This window comes from Myodes glareolus, chromosome 1 (genome assembly GCF_982192425.1).
Source record: "Myodes glareolus chromosome 1, mMyoGla1.1, whole genome shotgun sequence".
In the NCBI taxonomy this organism is placed as follows: Eukaryota; Metazoa; Chordata; class Mammalia; order Rodentia; family Cricetidae; genus Myodes; species Myodes glareolus.
This window is the reverse complement of record NC_142026.1, coordinates 87,444,579-87,463,018: the sequence shown is the minus strand read 5'-3', so window position 1 is coordinate 87,463,018 and position 18,440 is coordinate 87,444,579. Positions and strand designations below refer to the sequence as shown.

At 46.0% G+C, this 18,440-nt stretch overlaps 1 protein-coding gene across 4 annotated transcripts in view; it reads left to right on the top strand.

The window, feature by feature from the left end:
* Scml4 (Scm polycomb group protein like 4) overlaps positions 1-18,440 on the top strand; it is a 106,023-nt gene that overhangs the window by 59,720 nt on the left and 27,863 nt on the right. For 3 of the 4 annotated variants that reach the window (XM_085690855.2, XM_048425051.3, XM_048425057.3), the window contains exons 2-4: positions 1,488-1,700; positions 13,254-13,383; positions 17,086-17,286. In XM_085690855.2, coding sequence (XP_085546981.1) covers positions 1,545-1,700; positions 13,254-13,383; positions 17,086-17,286 — 487 coding nt within the window. In that variant the 5' untranslated portion in view covers positions 1,488-1,544. The remainder of the gene's footprint in view (positions 1-1,487; positions 1,701-13,253; positions 13,384-17,085; positions 17,287-18,440) is intronic. The other variant, XM_085690858.2, reaches the window with a different exon arrangement.

The following is an 18,440-nucleotide window of genomic DNA, read 5'->3' as shown; positions in this document are numbered from 1 at the left end:
CTTTGCTGTAAATTATTTTTTTCTTTAATTGAAACAATGTGTACATATATGTATCTAGATGAGGATTTATGTTTCTGAGCATGGTGCCTGCAAGAACCAGAAGTGGCCTGGGGAGTTACAGGCAGGTGTGAGTGTTGTAGGGAAAGAGCCTGTTTCCTTATCTGAAACATTCAACAGTGTGTAAGATAAGAATATCTCTACTTTAGAATTCTATTTACCGAGCTGGAAGAGCGGTTTGGTGGTAAATGCCTGCATGGTGTGTACGTTCAATTCCCTACACTGGAAAACATCTATCCACCAAATATGGTATTTCCAAAACCAAATCTTCCCCTATTGTGTTTTAAAAGAATTTCTAGTGTTTTACCTTTTATTCCTCAAGTAAAGGGATCAAGTCCCTGCATTGCTAACCCTACCAAGGCATGGTGAAGCTTCTGTTCTAACACTTGCAGATTTGTCAGCAAAAGCTTTTCATTTCCACTATTGGGAGGTTCTGGAAGGTTCCACTATACTGTAGAAGTGGATTTCACCACCTAACATTGCCTCTGAGTTAAAGTCTAAAACTCTGCCTCACTCAACACATTCCTGACCATGCCAGGATATCTGACCTCTGAGTTTCCAATTCCTCTGTTCTCTGGTCAAGGTTGATCAACGACCTTTGACTTCAAGACAAATGAAATTCTACCTGAGCAGTTTGTGATTAATATTGTTGGCTGTGTACAAAGGACTGTGTGTTGTGAGCAGTTGCCCACAATCTGGCCATCTTATTCTAGGTGACCTTTAGTAGGCCTCCTTCCATTTATTTTACCTTGTAAATTTTTGCATAATTGAGATCATCTTTATACGTCACCCAACATCATGTTATGCAAAATACGTTGCTAAAGGCTTTAAGCCAGTTGACAGTGTTAGTCTGCAGATGTATTAGCTGTTCCTTTATGCATTGTTATTTGGGTTGTACCTATTTTATTTCTGCAGTTCTAAATATTGCTAAAATGAACATTTCTGTATGCAAACCCTTAAAGGATGTCATGCTTTAATGAAAGTAACTTGTACTGTTAAATTCCTTTCAAGAGAAAAAGAGGTGAAGACAATTTGTAATTAAACCAAAGAATGAATGTTAAATATGGGAGGGAATGGATGAGTTTATGAATACAATGACATTAAATATAATATATTATATTGATTTATTTTACATTAAACATTATAAAGATAGAAATGTCATGTATAGCATTTAAATACTATTGTAATACTACTTTGTTAGTCCAGAATTGAATTAAGACATGAAAGCATTCAGTTTCTGATGGCAACATTAGATGTGTCTGGATCCAGGGGTCTATTGTCTTCTGCAGCCTAGTGGTGCCTGTCTCTCTTCCATTCATCCCTGTCTTGCTCCCATAAGTGGTAGGTATGCACAGATAGGGCTATGTGCTTTGAAAACCAAACAGACATTCCTGTTTTTGTTTTTGCTTTCTGTCTGGACTAATTCCCAGGACCTCTCTTGCACGTGTGGTTTGCCTTCTCATTCAGTAAGACTGGCACCAGCAGAGATGCAGACACAGAAGGTCCCAGGGAGGAAGCGTGGCCGGCCTCCCCTTCACTCCACACCAGCGCAGATGGCAGTCCGTAATCTTTATTCTGCATCTGCTGGCTCTGTACCAGCAGTGACGATCCCAAAGAAGAGAGGGCGGAAACCCAGGTACAAGGTACGCCTCCACCATCTCCTTCTCTTCAGTCATGTTGGGCTGGGGCACTGGGGCATTGGGCAGAGCCTGATGCCAAAGGTTATGGAAGGCAGGAGCCTGGGTAAAGACAGGCTAGGAAATAAGTCTCTCTGTGCGGCATGTGACAGACAAGGTCTCATCGATGTGACAGCACAGCCCACAATGCATCAATGCATGCTCTTGCGTGTTCTTTTTTTTTTTAACAAGTGGCGAAAGCGAATCACACCAGAAGGGGAAGCTATAAGGCAAGCAGATTTTAGGCTGTTGCTAAACATGCGTTATTAAACTTACATCTACATGAGAGTTCCAAACACTCACCTGTCCCCTGTCTATATGCGCCAGGGTGGTTCCTGAAGCCACTTCTAGAACTTATTTCCCATCCGTCTTCACAGAAGCCAATGCTATTCCTGAGATATTTAAAGTAAGGCTGTGAGCAGGCCGACATCAGAGGATGCAGAAAAGGTTCCCCACACAGAGGCTTAGCAAGGGACGATAGGGTGGCCGTTATCATTTCCTACGTTAAAAAGATGCTGTTGTCAAGTTTGGCTGCAAAGAGGCAGATCCGTGACCATCGGGATCCTGAGATTATCAAAAGAACTAACGATATGGTGAGGTTGTGGATGGGTGGCAGGTCTGATGACGTGATCCCAAGCCTATAACCCAGCCCAAACCCACCTGCCAGCCCCTGCGCTGTGACAGATCATGAAAGGACTGGATACTCGGGGGAAACAGAAAAAAAGAGTGTCAGGGTGTCCTCTGCGGGCCTTCGGGCTTTCAGAGAGGAGCGCTAGTAGCGTCTTCCACCTATTTCTCTTGAAATAAAAGTTGGCGTTTCCATCATGAGGCCCAGATACTACAACCAAAATGCAAATTGGCAATTAACTCCCGAGCATTAGGAAAATGTGTGGAAATTATTCCAGGTCAGCAGAAAGGGTTTGCAGAAGAGTGGGAAATGAACTCTACCTTTATCCTTTCCCTCTTCTCAGTCCTCCCAAACGCCAGGAAGAGGGAAAAAGACAGTCGGAGGGGAAAGGCTGGTTATTCAAAATTACGTGAGATACATTTGCTTTAGTTTTTTGAGATTTTATCTATTCTTATTTAATATGTATGAGTGCTCACTTGAATGTCCGTGCACTGTGTGTGTGTGCCAGGCCTGAAGAGGGTGTGGGATCCCCTGGGACTGGAGTTACAGACAGTGGGAAGTGTCCCGTGGTTGGGAACTGACCTTGGTCTTCTGCAAGAGCAGCCAGTGCTGTTAAAGGCTGAGTATCTTTCCAGCCCTTTATTTTCTTTGCTTATGTATATGTGGAAGGGATTGTCTGTGTGTGGGTATGTGCGTGTGAAGGCAGGGGCCCACAGAAGCCAGAGGCATGGGCTTCTTCTGAACTTGAGTTCCAGTAGTTGTGAGCCACCTCAAATAAGTGCTAGAAACAGAATTTGGGTACTATGTGAGAGTAGTGTGTTCTCTGAAATGCTGAGCCACCTCGCTAGCCCACAGTATTTAAAATTGTTGTTCCAGACAGGATTTCTCTGTGTAGCCCTGTTTTTCCTGGACCATACTCTATAGACCAGGTTGGCCTTGAACTCACAGAGAACCACCTGCTTCTGCCTCTGGAGTGCTGGAATTATAGGTGTACTCCACTGTTGCCCATCTTAAAATAGATTTTAAAACTCTTCTTAACCAAAAGAAGTCAGTCTTCTGTCAGGGTATTTTCTGACAGGAAACCCTCTTTCAGCCGTGGCAGTGTTGGCTTTGAATGTGTATGTCCGCTCTCAGAAGCTGGTCGGGATACCTGCGCCTGCCTGTTACCTGCTCAGCTACCTGTGCCATTGCTGGAGTCTGGGAATTGCATTGGGAGGGCTGGAATAGGGCAGACATTCTGCTTCCCAGAGCCAGGGAGCAAGCCCAAGCTCCAAGGGAACACACTCAAGCTTCGTTGGCCTTCTTCCTGGTCCCCTGGGGACTGTGACCCAAGAACGAAAATTACAAACAGACACAGAATTTCTTGGGCCAGGAAAAGTGGCCATTCAGCCCATGGAACAAACCTGATTTACTATGCAAGTTTCCTCCCTCTTAAAAGGGGGACACCCTGACACTCAGGGACACCCCAACATCCAGGGACACCTCAGAGCAGGACTCAGGTTAGGTTGGCTGACTGACACACAAACCCTGCTCAAAGCAAGTAGGTCTGTTCTCCCTTTCCCAAGAATTTCTTTTGTGGGGACAAGAAGCCATAGTTCTCTTTTGAGTCTACTTCCCAGAGAGTTAGGAAAATGCATGGACTTTATCTCAGGCCACACATCCCCAGACAACACCCCAAGCCTTAAGCTGGTGTCCTAGAATACTTCCAAACCAGGGTCTGTGTGACCCTGTCACCCGTCCGTGGTGGCACAGGAAGAGCCACGTGACGCCTTCACAGAGCTGAAGTGATTTCCTCAAAAGACTACCCTTTATTCTAAAATCCATAGTGGCGAGAGAAGACTCTTATCAACACTGACAGGTGCTGGGGATTTAAAATCTTCCCAGTCGGCAAAATAAAGTTGCTCCCTGCCCCCCCCCCCAGTTTACTTTGGCGATTTCCCAGTTCCTGACACCCCATTTTACTGTTGATGACAGGACTCTAATTGTGGAAGAGCCAGCAAGCAAACTGTACAGTTTCACCTCACTTACCAAATGGCCACTAATTCGGCAATTAAGTATCTGGGACACAGTAGGGGAGTCAGAAGTTGTTTTTCCTTTTTTTTTTCCAAAAAAAATTTTTAAAAAAGGCTAACTAAGCAAAGGAAGGTCTGACTTGGTACAACCTTAAAGAGCTTGTATTTTATTACCAAGAAAATGGTTCTGGGATTTGGACACAGTGGCACAGGTCTGTATTCCAAGTTGTCTGGAGGCAGGAGGATTCTTTGAATCCAGAGACTTGAGACAAGGCACCAAGTAGTACCCTGTCTCAGATGAATAAACAAATAAATAAATCATTGAAATGAAAGAAGGAAGCAGATGTGTCGGGATGAGGAAGGGCTCCAGAGGGAGGGCAAGAGGGGTGAATAGAATCTAAATGAATTACAGACAAGTATGCAATTGCTAAAGAATCAACAAAAACTACCTTTAAAAGAAAGGAAAGGGAATTCTCCCGTGCCCTCCATCAAAGGCTGTTTACATTGACTGTAAGCAGTCCCTGAAAGTTCGGTTGTAGTTGTTTCTACCGTCAGACATGAAGCAGAGGCAGTTGGCGTGGGAAGATATTGAAAGGGTGGCAAGAACTATTTCTACAATCTGATAATGTATTATCGCAAGGGACACCACTCACGATTACAGAATGCAATGTCACTAATGACGTTGTAGTAGTGATCACTGGTATCAGGGACAGTGATCATTGGTATTAGTGGTAAGTGATCAATAAGGTTTTGAATTCCTGGCTGCCTCTTTCTTCTGACTGTCCTGGGCCTGTGCTAGCTGCTGTCACCCCCAGAAACTCTGCCAACTCCCTCTGTCCCTACATCGATAGCAGCCCTCTCTGGCCTGAGAACCACACAGGCGTCTCTCTTCCAGACTTGAGTCTCATTGACAGTGGGGCATTTGACGGCTTCTGAGACTCAGGCTAACATGGGCAAGTTGTAGGCAGAAAAGGAAGGGCCAAGCTGGAGGGCAGATGTCAGTCGTCTGGAGTCCAGAGTCCATGCTCCATCCCATGGCACCTCTGTCTGAGCTTTCTGCAGCCTCAGGCCTCCTGCTGTCTTATTACTGGGGCCTGCTCACCACTGCACCTTGCTGTCCATCGTCACCTTGGCAAAGAAAGCAGATCACCTGTTAACAAAATAGGTTCTAGAAAGCCATACTCAGCCACGATGACAGGATGACAGCCTTCTTTGTTCCGAAAGGAATATTTACCTCTTAGCATCTTGGTTAGGTCCTCAGTTCAGAAACTCCTCAAAGATTAGCAGGTAAATTATTTCCGTTATATTTCGACGATAGAGCTCCATGATCTTTGTAAGGGGCCGGGAAGGGGCTGCATGAAGCTTAAACCCGAGCTTCTGTCCTGTAGACGCACTGACTTTAATATCTTCAAACAGTCAAGGCTGTGAACTAAAAGCCAGCTTTCAGAAACAAACAAATAACAACAGCTTTATAATTTTTGTGTCATTCACCATGGGACAGCCACAATGTGGGACACACTTTCAAGTTAAACCAACATTTTAAAGTATGTTCTGGTCACTTTCTTAGGTCTGTAAACCAATACAATAAACCAGTTTAATTTGTAACATGTATAATGTTACAAGGTGAAAATACCTTGGCCTTGGAACCCTGCTGTCAGCTCCAAGCCACCAACAAATGCACCTGAGCACAGAGCAGGGACAAATGGCCCAGCAGCCCACCCTGGGCAGTACAGACGCAAAGCAAGACAGTCGGAGAGGGAGGGGTTCTGAGCACTCAGTACTAAGATGTACTTAATTCAACTGTGCATCTGTGCACCTCAAACTTTAAACACGCCTGTGTTTAACTTCTGTCTTAGTTAGGGTTCCTATTGCTCTGAAGAGACACCATGACCACGGCAACTCATATAAAAGAAATCATTTAACCCGGGCTGGTTTACAGTTCAGAGGTTTAGTACATTGTCATCATGGTGGCGCGCAGGCTGTCATGGTGCTGGAGAAGGAGCTGAGAGTTCTACACCTGGATCCACAGGCAACAGGAAGAGAGAGAAAGCACACGACACTGGGCCTGACTCGAGCATCTGAAACCCCAAAGCCCACCCCTTCCTCCAATAAGGCCACACCTCCTAATAGTACCACTCCCCATGAATGTCTGGGGGCCATATTCATTCAAATCACCACAACTATCAACTTGCAGAATTTCTAAAGATTGTACTGTCATTTCTGTTTTTTTAATCAATGACATTTTATTCCAGGAAATTTGTCAATTATTATTTTACATATCCACTTCTTTCATCACATTCTTTTGATGACTATTAATCAGGAGAGGAAATGACCTGTCTTACAGTACTAAGCTTTTCCTGTCCTTTCCCTCCTGAACAGTTTTAAAGTCTATTTCAGAAGTCACTGACTCTCAGTATAAAGAATAAGATTCAAAATTATTGTTGAATAATTAACAATTAATTTGCAAATTCAAATATCTATTAAACAGCTAGATAATGCCTATTATTCTATAAAAATCAAAATTTCTACAGAAAGAGGCATAAACTGTTGCTATAGGACTTTTACTTCTGGATGGAAGAGAACTTTCATATTTATTTACCAGCTTGGGAAACAACCAAGAGACGTCAGCAGGAAAGGGCAAAGTTCTCCCGTGTGCTACAGAGATGCCTAGGCAGAAATTTGGGTTAAGAGTTACGACCACACTGAAAAACAAAACAAAAGCAAAAACAACAACCAACAAATATTGTTTGGTTTCACTATGCACAAGAGAAAGGCAAACAAACGCATATTCCACATCAGAAAAAAAAATAATGACATCTTGAAATTTGCAGGCAAATGGATGGATCTAGAAAGCATCATATTGAGTGAGGTACTGTCATTTCTTATGGACTAATGTGAGTGGGCCGGGCACCCCACAGCTGCAGTTCTGCTGGGGGCTGGATGCCTGCAGGCATGTGTCCAGTGTTCCCTTTCTAAACAACAGGCCTGGTCATTTTGACTGTGGCTACTGAAGCACCAAAACTTGACTCCCTTGAAATGCGTAGTTCCTACTGAAAAATTATTATTTCACAGGGTATGGTGGGCAGTGAGGCTCGTGAACACGTCAAGTTTCTGATCCCACATTTTCCAGTCTTCGTATTTTTCCCCTAGTCTTCCTGCTCCTCCTCCTCCTCCTCTTCCTTCTTCTTCTTCCTCTCTCTCTCTCTCTCTCTCTCTCTCTCTCTCTCTCTCTCTCTCTCTCCCTCTCTCTGTGTGTCTTTCTCTCTGTGTGTGCCTCTCTGTGTTTTTCTCTGTGTCTCTGTGTCTCTCTGTCTTCCTCTCTCTCTCTCTCTCTCTCTCTCTCTCTCTCTCCCTCTCTCTGTGTGTCTTTCTCTCTGTGTGTGTGTTTCTCTGTGTCTCTCTGTCTCTGTCTTTCTCTCACTCTCTCTGTGTGCCTCTCTGTGTTTTTCTCTGTGTCTCTGTGTCTCTGTGTCTCTCTCTCCCCCTCTCTCTCTCTCCCTCTCTCTGTGTGTCTTTCTCTCTGTGTGTGTCTCTCTGTGTCTCTCTGTCTCTGTCTTTCTCTCCCTCTCTCTGTGTGCCTCTCTGTGTCTCTGTGTCTCTCTGTCTCTCTCTCCTCTCTCTGTATCCACAGGCTGTATCATTCTTCACTGCTCTTTTCTTGGCTTCTGGTGTCAGGAGATGACATCTCTCTTCCCCACCCCATGAAGAATCTCAGATAGTAACCCGTTGAGCCCCCACGGTATGTGTAACACCACCCCAGGAAGAATCTCAACTCGGAGCTGGCAGGAGAAACTCCAGCCTTACCCCTTACCCATTTGTGTCTCTGAAAGGTGTGGCCCTCCCACTCCCTGATGATTTCACCTTGATGCCTGTAGTACATTGTCTTTACACAGCTTTATTTCCTTGGCTAAGTGCTGAGGCAAAGCTTCTTAAATTAGGATGCCCGATTTGACGGAAGCCAAGATCCAGTGATCCAGCCCCTCTGTCTCTTGGGAGCTGATATTCTCCCAGATGTGAAAAAGCAACTGTGGGTCCAGCAGGCTCGCTCCCAGGAATGGAATCATATATATGTCTTATTGGAGCCATTTTGCATGTTACCAGGCAAGATTTTAGAATACAGTCGAAGTTAAACAAGTGAATGATCCAATTTCTCTAGCTGTACTTTCCGAGGGCCTCCCCTTACAACCCTGAGGGAGTTTTGAATGTACAAAGAATGTGCATGCCAGGATGAAAGAAACGGGTCCTTAAGGAATGTGGGGGCCGGGAACACAGACGAAGTTATCCTTCTTGCTCTGGCTACTCTGGAACAGCCGCCAACAGCAGTGCCCTGGATGAGATGTCACCGTCCTGTGTGACCGAGGTTTTGAGCTTCAGGAAAAGACACCAGCTATAGATGTATCAGGGCTGTTGGCTTTGTAGGCCAAGACTTAGTCCAGCATGCTGGGCAGGGATCTCGGCAGCAGGCCTTGGGCTCTTCCCCTCGGGGGCTGCCAGGAAGAGGTCCTCTTTACCCTCTATATCTTCACCCCACTCACCACTCAACAGATTCTGCATTTAATGTTTGCAGTAGGTTCTCTACTTTGTACTAGAGATTCTCACCCTACCCCAGATCCTAACTCCTCCACTGTTAGCATCTTACACAACAACAGCAATAATCAGAAACAGCAAACTGATAATCTATTGTCATAAATCGAGCCCATACTTCATTGTAATTGTATGAACATTTCTCTAATCTGTTCTGGGTCCCATCCAGCACAATCTCAGATTCAGTCATCCTGTTTTCTTAAGCTCCTCTGTCTCTGGAAGTTGCTTAGCTTTTCCTTATTTTTTGATGCTGAATGGTTTTAAGGAGTTTCATAGGTGATCTCTAGTGCTTCCCCCAAATATTAGACTGGTTGTGTGGGGACAACAGAGGTACAGTGACATCTCTGTCTAACCATATCAGAAGCACAGACTGTCAGTACCCCTGCTGATATGGATCCTGTGGCTGAGGTGACAAGTGTCAGGTGTCCCCTCTGTTTCCACACGGCAGTATTTAGAAGGAATTCATCATGCACAGCCCATCCTTGAAGACCAGGGAGGGAGTTGTGCTCGCCTCCTAGAGAGGACTGGAGGCTTGCTCATGAGAGATTTATTTGTTCCTCTACGTATCTGCTTTGTCAGTCATTTACTTAAGGCAGATGGACTTGTGGACATTTATTGTGTAGATACTTGGTGCTGTAATAAGGCACTACACTGGTGCTCATAGTGGTCCAGACTCATCCACTGGAAGCTCTTTCAGTGGGCACTTTGCTCCTTAAGATACTCTGGTCACTAGTAGTTTTGCTGGTGTCTTGCTACCTCTTGGCATTTCAAGATGCTTCCAGCTTATTCTGTATTCTCTCTGTCTTAGGAAATGGACCATCCATCTTTGTTAGAGGTCCCCAGTCTTTTTATTAAGAAGGACATTAGAAACCAATATGTGAACATTACACTTTATTTTGTCTATTAAAACAACCAAATAAACAAATCAATGTTTTAAAAAAATTGAAAGCAAGAGCAGCAAGGACAAATCCCCCTGGCCCCAGAGCAGCTTGTGTTGGCTGAGGAAGAGGTCAGCATCTTGCCACAGAGGATGCGCTGCATATCCGCGTCCCTCCATTTCTAGCCTCTTCGAAAATCACGTGACTCCCTCATAAATGCTAACTGCGAGCTCTAGGCATTAAATTTGGGCCCTCATTCTTACAAGCTCCCTTACTACTGAGTTCTCTCCAGCGGTCTGTTTTTAGCTCTTTAGATTAGGCAGTAAAACTTAAATTTATGAACACTGAGTCAATTTTGATTGTATTTCATTCCCTTATAAAAATCCTATTTTTAAAAAGCCGTGGACTCCTATTCTAGCCTAGTTTTGATTGCTGTAACAGAAGAGCAGTGGCTGCATAATTCTTAAAGGAGCGAGCCTTTCTGCTCTGGGGATGTGGCCAGTTGTAGAATGTTTGTCTAGTGGGCATGATGCCCTGATGACACACACACACGCACACACACACACATGAGCAACCACCACCACCACCACCACCACCCCACACTCAGAGATAAAGAGGGTTAACTAGTTAACCCCTGGAGGCACAAGTACGTGGTGAGGCCTCCTGGCAGGAGATGTACTGGTGTGAGCAGATGTGGTGGGGACCCATGAGTCACCTGGGGAAACAGGAACTTGGAGGGGGGGCAGTCATTTTCTTTGTTCTCATTTTTTTGTTGTTCTTATTTGGGGTCTGTTTATGTACCCCTGCATGGTGATGGATTAAAGGTGTGTGCTCTCATGCCTGGCCAGTCTCCCCACTTTTAAAACAACCTACTCTCATGGAGGCTAACTGACTTCAGGAGCCAAAATCAATTCTTTCCCAAGGTGATGCCCCCCAAATGGCCGAACCACTTCTTGAAGGTTCTTATATCTCTTAATGTATTGAGGATCAGGCCCCTAGCATATAAGCCTCTGGGGCCATATCCACAGTGCTGCCCACAGCTTACAGAAGATTCCTGTTTTGTTTTAAAGCCCCGGCATCTGAAGAGGATGGTGTCTTAGTCACTGTCCTATTGCTGTGAAGAGACACCAGGACCACAGCAACTCTTATAACGGAAAGCATTTAATTAGGGCTGGCTTACAGTTTCAGAGGTTTAGTCCGTTACCAGCATGGCAGGAAGCATGGCTGCATGCAGGGAGACATCATGCTGAAGAAGTAGCTGAAAGTTTTATATTCAGACCCCCAGGCAGCAGGGAGAGAGAGACTGGGCCTTTTAAAACCTCAAGTTGCCGTCAGTGACACACTTCTTCCAACAAGACCACATCTCCTAACCCTTTCAAATAGTGCCCCTCCCTAGTAACTAAGCATAGATTTGAAAATCTATGAGCCTATGGGAGCCATTCTCCCTCAAACCACCACAGAGGGTTAATAAGGAAGTTTTCAAGACAGGGCTTTTCTGTGTAGCCCTGGCTGTCCTGGAACTCCCTCTGTAGACCAGGCTGGCCTTGAACTCAGAGATCCACCTGCCTCTGCCTCTCCAGTGCTAGGATTGAAGTCATGCACCACCACTGCATAGGAAGTGCATAGGAAGCTTTTCTTTTCTTGCAACCATCTGACTCAGATCTCTATGATTGCTTCATTTAGACAGAAATGATGAGTAGAAATGACAGCTAATTGTAATACTATGACTTTTTTCAAAAACAGGTTCAGTGGTTAAACCCAACATTAATAACTATAACAGAAAACAAACATGAGATGTTAGGGTTGTTCTGTAGTTCATGAGACTGAGATGTCAGTAATCATTATCATCACGATTATCACCATCGTCATCGCCACCATCATCAGCATCATCATCATTAGGTCATTATTACCACCATCATCAGCATCATCACCATCACCACCACCATCAAGACCATCATCATCATCATCGCCAGCAGTCATCCTAGGGAAGGAGCAAGTAGACCTTCATGTTGATTTACTTGAAGGCCACAGGCAAATAAATCACAATTTTCCAATATTGTGCTGATCGGTAGAATTTTTGGGGTCGCTCATGTAAACTATCATATCATCAGCAAATACTAAGAGTTTGACTTCAGGATGTAAAGCTCTCAGCTACTGCGCTAGTGCCATGTCAGCCTGTTTCCTGCCATGATGATCATGGGCTAACCCTCTAAACTTGTACGCGAGCCCTCAGTTAGGTGCTTTATTTGATAAGAGTTGCCTTGGTCATGGTGTCTCCTCCCAGCAGTAGAGCAGCAGCTACAACAATGAATCCACAGTATTCGGATGACTCTTTCTCCATCACTATTATTAGTCCATCCTAAAAGTCTAGAAGAAAGATAGATGTAGACGCGTGTGTATTAACAATGGGACAGAGCACCTGGCTGTCCAAAGTGTACTTGTGGATTTGCAGAGACAACCTCCCTGGGGGCTCTTAAGGATTGTAGACTCCTACCCCAGAACTCAGAACCAAAACCTGCATTTTTGTGAGAACCACAGGAGGTTCTTTGAAAAAGTTGGAAACCTTGGGGATTGAGCAATTGCTCTTGAACGGTGTGTACACACTGAAAAATTTTGAAACTTTGGAAACTCCTGATGCCTAGGGTCCCGCTCTTGCTAACTGACTTGATTCTTCTGACGTGGGTCCCCAAGAAGTCACTGGCGTTTTATGCCACCTTCCAACTGCACCTACCATCTGTCCCCATGTATCCCCTACAGCGTTCCATTACTCTGACCCACCTAGTGCCAAGTGCAAGGTGGCCTATTGACCCAATATCATCGGCTGGCCTTTGCCAAGTCCATTAGTGCAGATTCCATCTCCTTGCGTGTGGTTCCAGGGAGACCTTCATAGTGGTGGCTGCCCATTCCTGTCCCATCCAGATTGTGTCTGACAGTTTGCCATAGGAAGTCACCCCTGAACAGCTAGTCAGCAACCTGGAGAACGCTTAGCATGCCGTGAGCTCATCAGAGAGCAAGGAGAGCCTCATGGTCCATCTCCTGGTGGCTACAGTGAAAGCCCCGTGGCCAGTATCTACAGAGCACAGAGGTGTGAGCAGGGTACTGCCCTGGATCTGCAGCCTGCTCTCAGGGGCACCCTGGGTCTTAACCATTCATGCCTCTGTTTGTTCCAACACCCACTACCTTGTGTTGTCATTTCCTGGGTAGTACCAAGGTAAGGGTGAAGACAGAGCTATCTTATGGCTATAATCTGTTATAATTTGCACGTGAACTTGAATCCCGAAGCTCCTTTCCCAAAGCAGAGCAGTAAAAAGATGCAGAAGCAAGAAAGAGTGCTGAGAATTAGCAGACCTCCAGGAAAGACCCGGGTGGTGTGGGGAGCATTTCGAGATGTTCACTGCTTACATAGACTCTCTTGCAGATCAAGCCCCCGGTGCTCATGACTCCCTTGGCTCTGTCACCTCCACGGAGTACCCCAGAACCTGACCTCAGCTCCATTCCTCAGGATGCAGCCACCATCCCCAGCTTGGTGGTCCCACAGGCTCTTACAGGTAGGAGGCTCTTACAGGTAATAAAATAGACTCCAAGGTGGCAATGGTTTTCTAGGACCAGGGTGTCTTTTCATCTAACAGTTACTTTATAAGTCTAAGAATTTCTCTGAGATACTTTACAAGGTGTGGCAGTGCACACCTTTAATCCCAGCGCCCAGCACTGGAAGCAGAGGCAGGCTGATCTCTGGGTTTGAGGTCAGCCTGGTCTACAAAGTGAATTCCAGGACAGCTGGGACTGCACAGAGAAACCCTGTTTCTAACAAAAAGAAAAGTTTTCCTGAGACAAATCAAAGAAAGACCTGGCGTAGTAGCTGGGCAGCAGATAGGACAGTCCTGGTCTCTGAAAGCACGTGTTTGGTTATTTTAAAACTGTTTTCTGGGAATGTTGGGTTCCGCTGGTTTCTTTGGATAGGCAGGTAGGAGCAGCGGACGCATGGGAGTGTGCTCGCTTAAGTGTGTCCATTTTGTGTTTGTACTTCCAGTTGCTACCACATGCCCCGACATAGTGTAGCACCCATTCCAATCTCTCTCCCTCTCTTTGATGATGATGATGATGGTGAATCAGCAACCATTAGCTTCATCTCAATTGTATCAGTAGTTCTATGGCTACAAAGGCACACATGCATGCGTGCACCCCCCCCCCCCAACACACACACAGAGAGAGAAAGAGAGAGAGAGAGAGAGAGAGCCCTCATCACAACTTCACTCCCTGCTCCCATTCCTTTAGTCCCCTCCCCTCCCACTGTCAGGTAAAGACTAAAGCTGTTAATCCAGCTGAGAAGTCCTGCTGGTTCCAGCCTTGCCTCCACCCCAGCCCCTTTCCAGGATTCCACTCACCTGTTCACCAGGTGCAGTCTGGAGGGTCTTAGTGTACTCTCTTCCTCTATTTGGGGTGAGCTTCCTGTCTAGTCTCCCCATCGCTGCCTCACACTCAGCTCAGACATACCCTCCAGGAAACCTAGCTGCCCTCCCTGCCAGCAGCCCCTGCCGGAGCAATCCCAGCTCCTCTCTGGGATCTTCAGAGCCTGAGCTCTCCCCTCAGCTCCTGAGAACTGAATAGCCAAGGTCTCCTTCTCTTGCCTGCTACAGAGCCTGTCTCCTAGGTGAGGGCAAGTGGGAGCAGCAGTCTTGGGGAATGTAGTGAACTTTGGAAGTTCCATGGCTGTAGATCTGAGCCACCCTCTGAGCACTTCCGCCCCCCTTTCCTTATGAGCAAAGCAAGAAGAATAAAACCCAACTCAGATTTGCTTGAAAACATGGAAACTGCCTGTCTGCTGTTATTACTTAACATCCCCAAAGTCCCACTAGTCACCTCCTAAAGTCCTTAACACGCTGCTGGCCGGGAGGTGGTGGTGCACACTTTTAACCCCAGCAGGGAGGCAGAGGCAGGTGGACCTCTGTGAGTTTGAGGCCAGCCTGCTCTACAGAGTGAGTTTCAGAACAGCTAGTATCACGCAGAGAAATGCTGTCTTGAAAAACCAAACAACAACCAAAAACCAAAAACAAAAACCAAACCAAAACAAAACAAAAAACAATACTCCCCTGAAACAGTGACCTCTGAGGTAAGATGCTTAAGTTGTTGGAGGACAGACACTTAAGATAGGCGACTGACATTTGTAAGAAAATCCGACCCTGTTATTAACATTCAATTTGACTTTACTCTTGTAAAATTTCTATTTCTTGCATCCATTTAATACTGTCAACAATACGCATGAGGCAGAACCTCACAGTGCCACTGAAGAGGAGGAAGTAGCATTTCCACCTTACTTCCGGCGTAGCTTTTCTCAAGAAGCAAGCTGGGGAATTCTTCCTTTGTTAAGAATCTGGTATTGAGCATCTTTGGGCTTTTCTAATCAGGTCACGATAACCTTACTGTTACTTTTAATATTCAAACAGCTGACCTGGCAGTAGAGGGCAGGGCACATTTTATCAGAGCAGTCTGGAGTCAGGCTGACCTGCTGGGCAATTTTCGTTAAGTTACAGATGAAATAGTTGTGAGCAGGTGTGTATGCCACAGTCACAGGGGAAAGAGTTGTGAGCAGGTGTGTATGCCACAGTCACAGGGGAAAGAGTTGTGAGCAGGTGTGTACGCCACAATTACAGGGGAAAGAGTTGTGAGCGGGTGTGTACGCCACAATTACAGGGGAAATAGTTGTGAGCGGGTGTGTACGCCACAATTACAGGGGAAATAGTTGTGAGCAGGTGTGTATGCCACAGTCACAGGGGGAAGAGTTGTGAGCGGGTGCTGTCTTAGAACAGAATTAAGTTGAACTTGTATCTGCTGGTTTGAGCCCCTCAGCCCAACTGACTGTCATATTAGTGATGATTCATTGGGCAATCTTTTCAGTAGAAACAGTTTCTCTAAAAAAGGACTTATGGTGGCCCATGAGATGGATCAGTGGGCAGAGGCACTTGACCACCTGGTGTGGTGACCTCAGTGTGGTACTGGAACCCACACGGTGAAGGAAAGGGCAGACTCCCTCAAGCTGGCCTCGGGTCCCCACATGTGTGCACCACATACACACGTGTGCATACACACACACACACACACACACACACAGCCCACAATGTAAAACATTCATAAAATTCCCCACTGTGATCTGCTGAAAATTTACTGAATATGGAAAACCAGTATTAGAGACGTTCTGACATTTTTCTGTAGATTTGTATTATATAAATATAGTACTTACCTATTAAAATACTTTAATACATACGACATTAACATAATAAATTACATTAACATAGTAAATGAACACAATTTATGTTCAAAATTTTATTATGAGATATATTATCTTAAAAGTGTGGGGAATTTGGAACTGGAGAGATGGCTCAGTGGTTAAGATGTTGCTCTTGCAAAGGACCTGGGTTCAGTTCTCAGCATCCACACAGTAGCTCACAACTATCTGTAACTCCAGTTCTGCAGGACCTGACACCAGATCCCAGGGCTCATGGTACACAGATATAACACACTCCCACACGTAAAATTTAAAAAAAATATTTTAAGTATGGGGCTTTGATTGAATGTTCGGTGGATTTTGATTTTCTTTCTTGAAGTTATAAACAGCGATCCTGTTGGAGCATTATACTGCTTCTAAGTGGTTAGTATCACACCATGGTTTTGGTTTTTTGTTTTGTTTTGTTTGTTTTTTGAGACAAAGTTTCTCTGTAGCTTTGGAGCCTATCCTGGAACTAGCTCTTATAGACCAGGCTGGCCTTGAACTTACAGAGATCTGCCTGCCTCTGCCTCCTGAGTGCTGGGATTAAAGGCGTGCACCACCACTGCCTGGCTCACAACATGTTTTTTATTGGTACAAACTCACAGGGAAATGACCTGAGATCCATGGAAGAGCAGAGGTAGATTTGGTCACAGAGCTACTCAGATGGAAATACCTTTATAAACACTGTCCATATGAGCCAGAGTAATTGTCCTCTGTATACTTTTACCCAGTTAGAGGGTACCCAGCTATTCCTCTGCCCACTGCCAGGAGGTCACCCTTGAACAAGTTCTGACCATTGGGAAGTATAGTTTTTTAGCCTTTTTACCTTCTTATACCAGAAGAATCAGTCCCATGTCTGCCCTTTGCAGTATTTCCAAGACCAGGGCCTGGTACAGACCTGAGGTAGCCCCAGCCTAGGCGGCCTGCAGGCAGATGCACTTGCAATGCCAGACTTCTCACTTCTGCTGTTCTCTGTGCTCCACAGTGTGCCTCTACATCAACAAACAGGCTGATGCAGGGCCATACCTGGAGAGGAGGAAGCTGCAGCAGCTTCCTGAGCGCCTGGGGCCTGAGCGGCCTGCAGCTGTCCTGCAGCAGGCGGTGCAGGCATGCATAGACTGTGCACACCAGCCAAGGCTCGTCTTCTCCCTTGTCAAGCAGGGCTACCGTGGTGAACTGGTGTCAGGTAAGGCATGGAGGTGCGGGTGGTATGCACATGGTTTCTCTGTGTAGCCACCCCCCGAGTGTCCTTCCCCTGCTGGGCTCCAGGGCCTTTGTGAGCCTGGGAGCAGAACGCATCCCTTAGGACAATTTGACAGACTGCTACCTGACCTGGGGAGCAAGAATGACCTCCTGGAGCCTCACCCTTGACTCCGCCATCCTCCCCCCACTTCCAACACCGTGCCTCTGCCTTCAAGTGCATCCACAATGCATTCCCAACCACAGTGGGTTTTAAGATAAGACCATGCTTGATCTTTGCCCTAAATCCTCCATACGCTCTTATGTTCAAGTGAAAGCCCATATCTTCACAAGGCCCATAGGCCTATGTGAACTGCTCCTGGCTCCCTCTCCAAACTCAGCCCACTTCTCTCTCCCATATTCAGCTTGGGTTAGATGGCTTCTTTGCTATGCTTCCTACAGCCTTCGACCACTCTCCTACCTCAGGGCCTTGGCTCCTGCTGACTTATTTTTCTGGAATATTTTACCCTGGTGGTCCATGCTACAGGCTCCTGAAAACCCTTTTCGGCTTCTACTCAAACGCTGCCTTATCGAAGTCCTCTCTTCTGGCCTTGATCAGAATATCAGGCCTTCTTTACTCTGTCCATTTTCCTTAGCACTCACAACCACAAGGACAGCTGGGGCGGTCTCCCAATTCAATCCACCTCTTTAGACAGGGTCACAGCCCTGGTGAAGCCCCACCTGCCAGCTCCCAGAGGAGCCGATTTGCCTACAGAATGCAGAGTTCTGACTCTTTCAAACCCTGTATCCATCTATCCCACACTACCCAACCCTTGTCGCTACCTGGACCGCCAGGCTCTGCAGCTTTGGAGAGTCAGGCCTGTGTCTTCCGGCTCGGCATCATGGCTATGGCCTTCCTTAGCACCAAGGAAAAGGCAGATTTCCTGGCTATGGACCTGCCTGGTTAGTTAAGAAGGAGTCAGCGGAAGAGGTCATGGGGATGCATGTCTGGATTCCCAGAGGTCTTGAGTGTGCAGCCAGGGTGGGCTACACAGAGAGTTCTAAGATATTTGTGCTACAAAGTGAGACACAGTCTCAAAAACTAAAGAAAGGTGACAAGGAGGGGGAGGAGGGAAGGAAAAGGGAAAGGGGCAGAAGGAA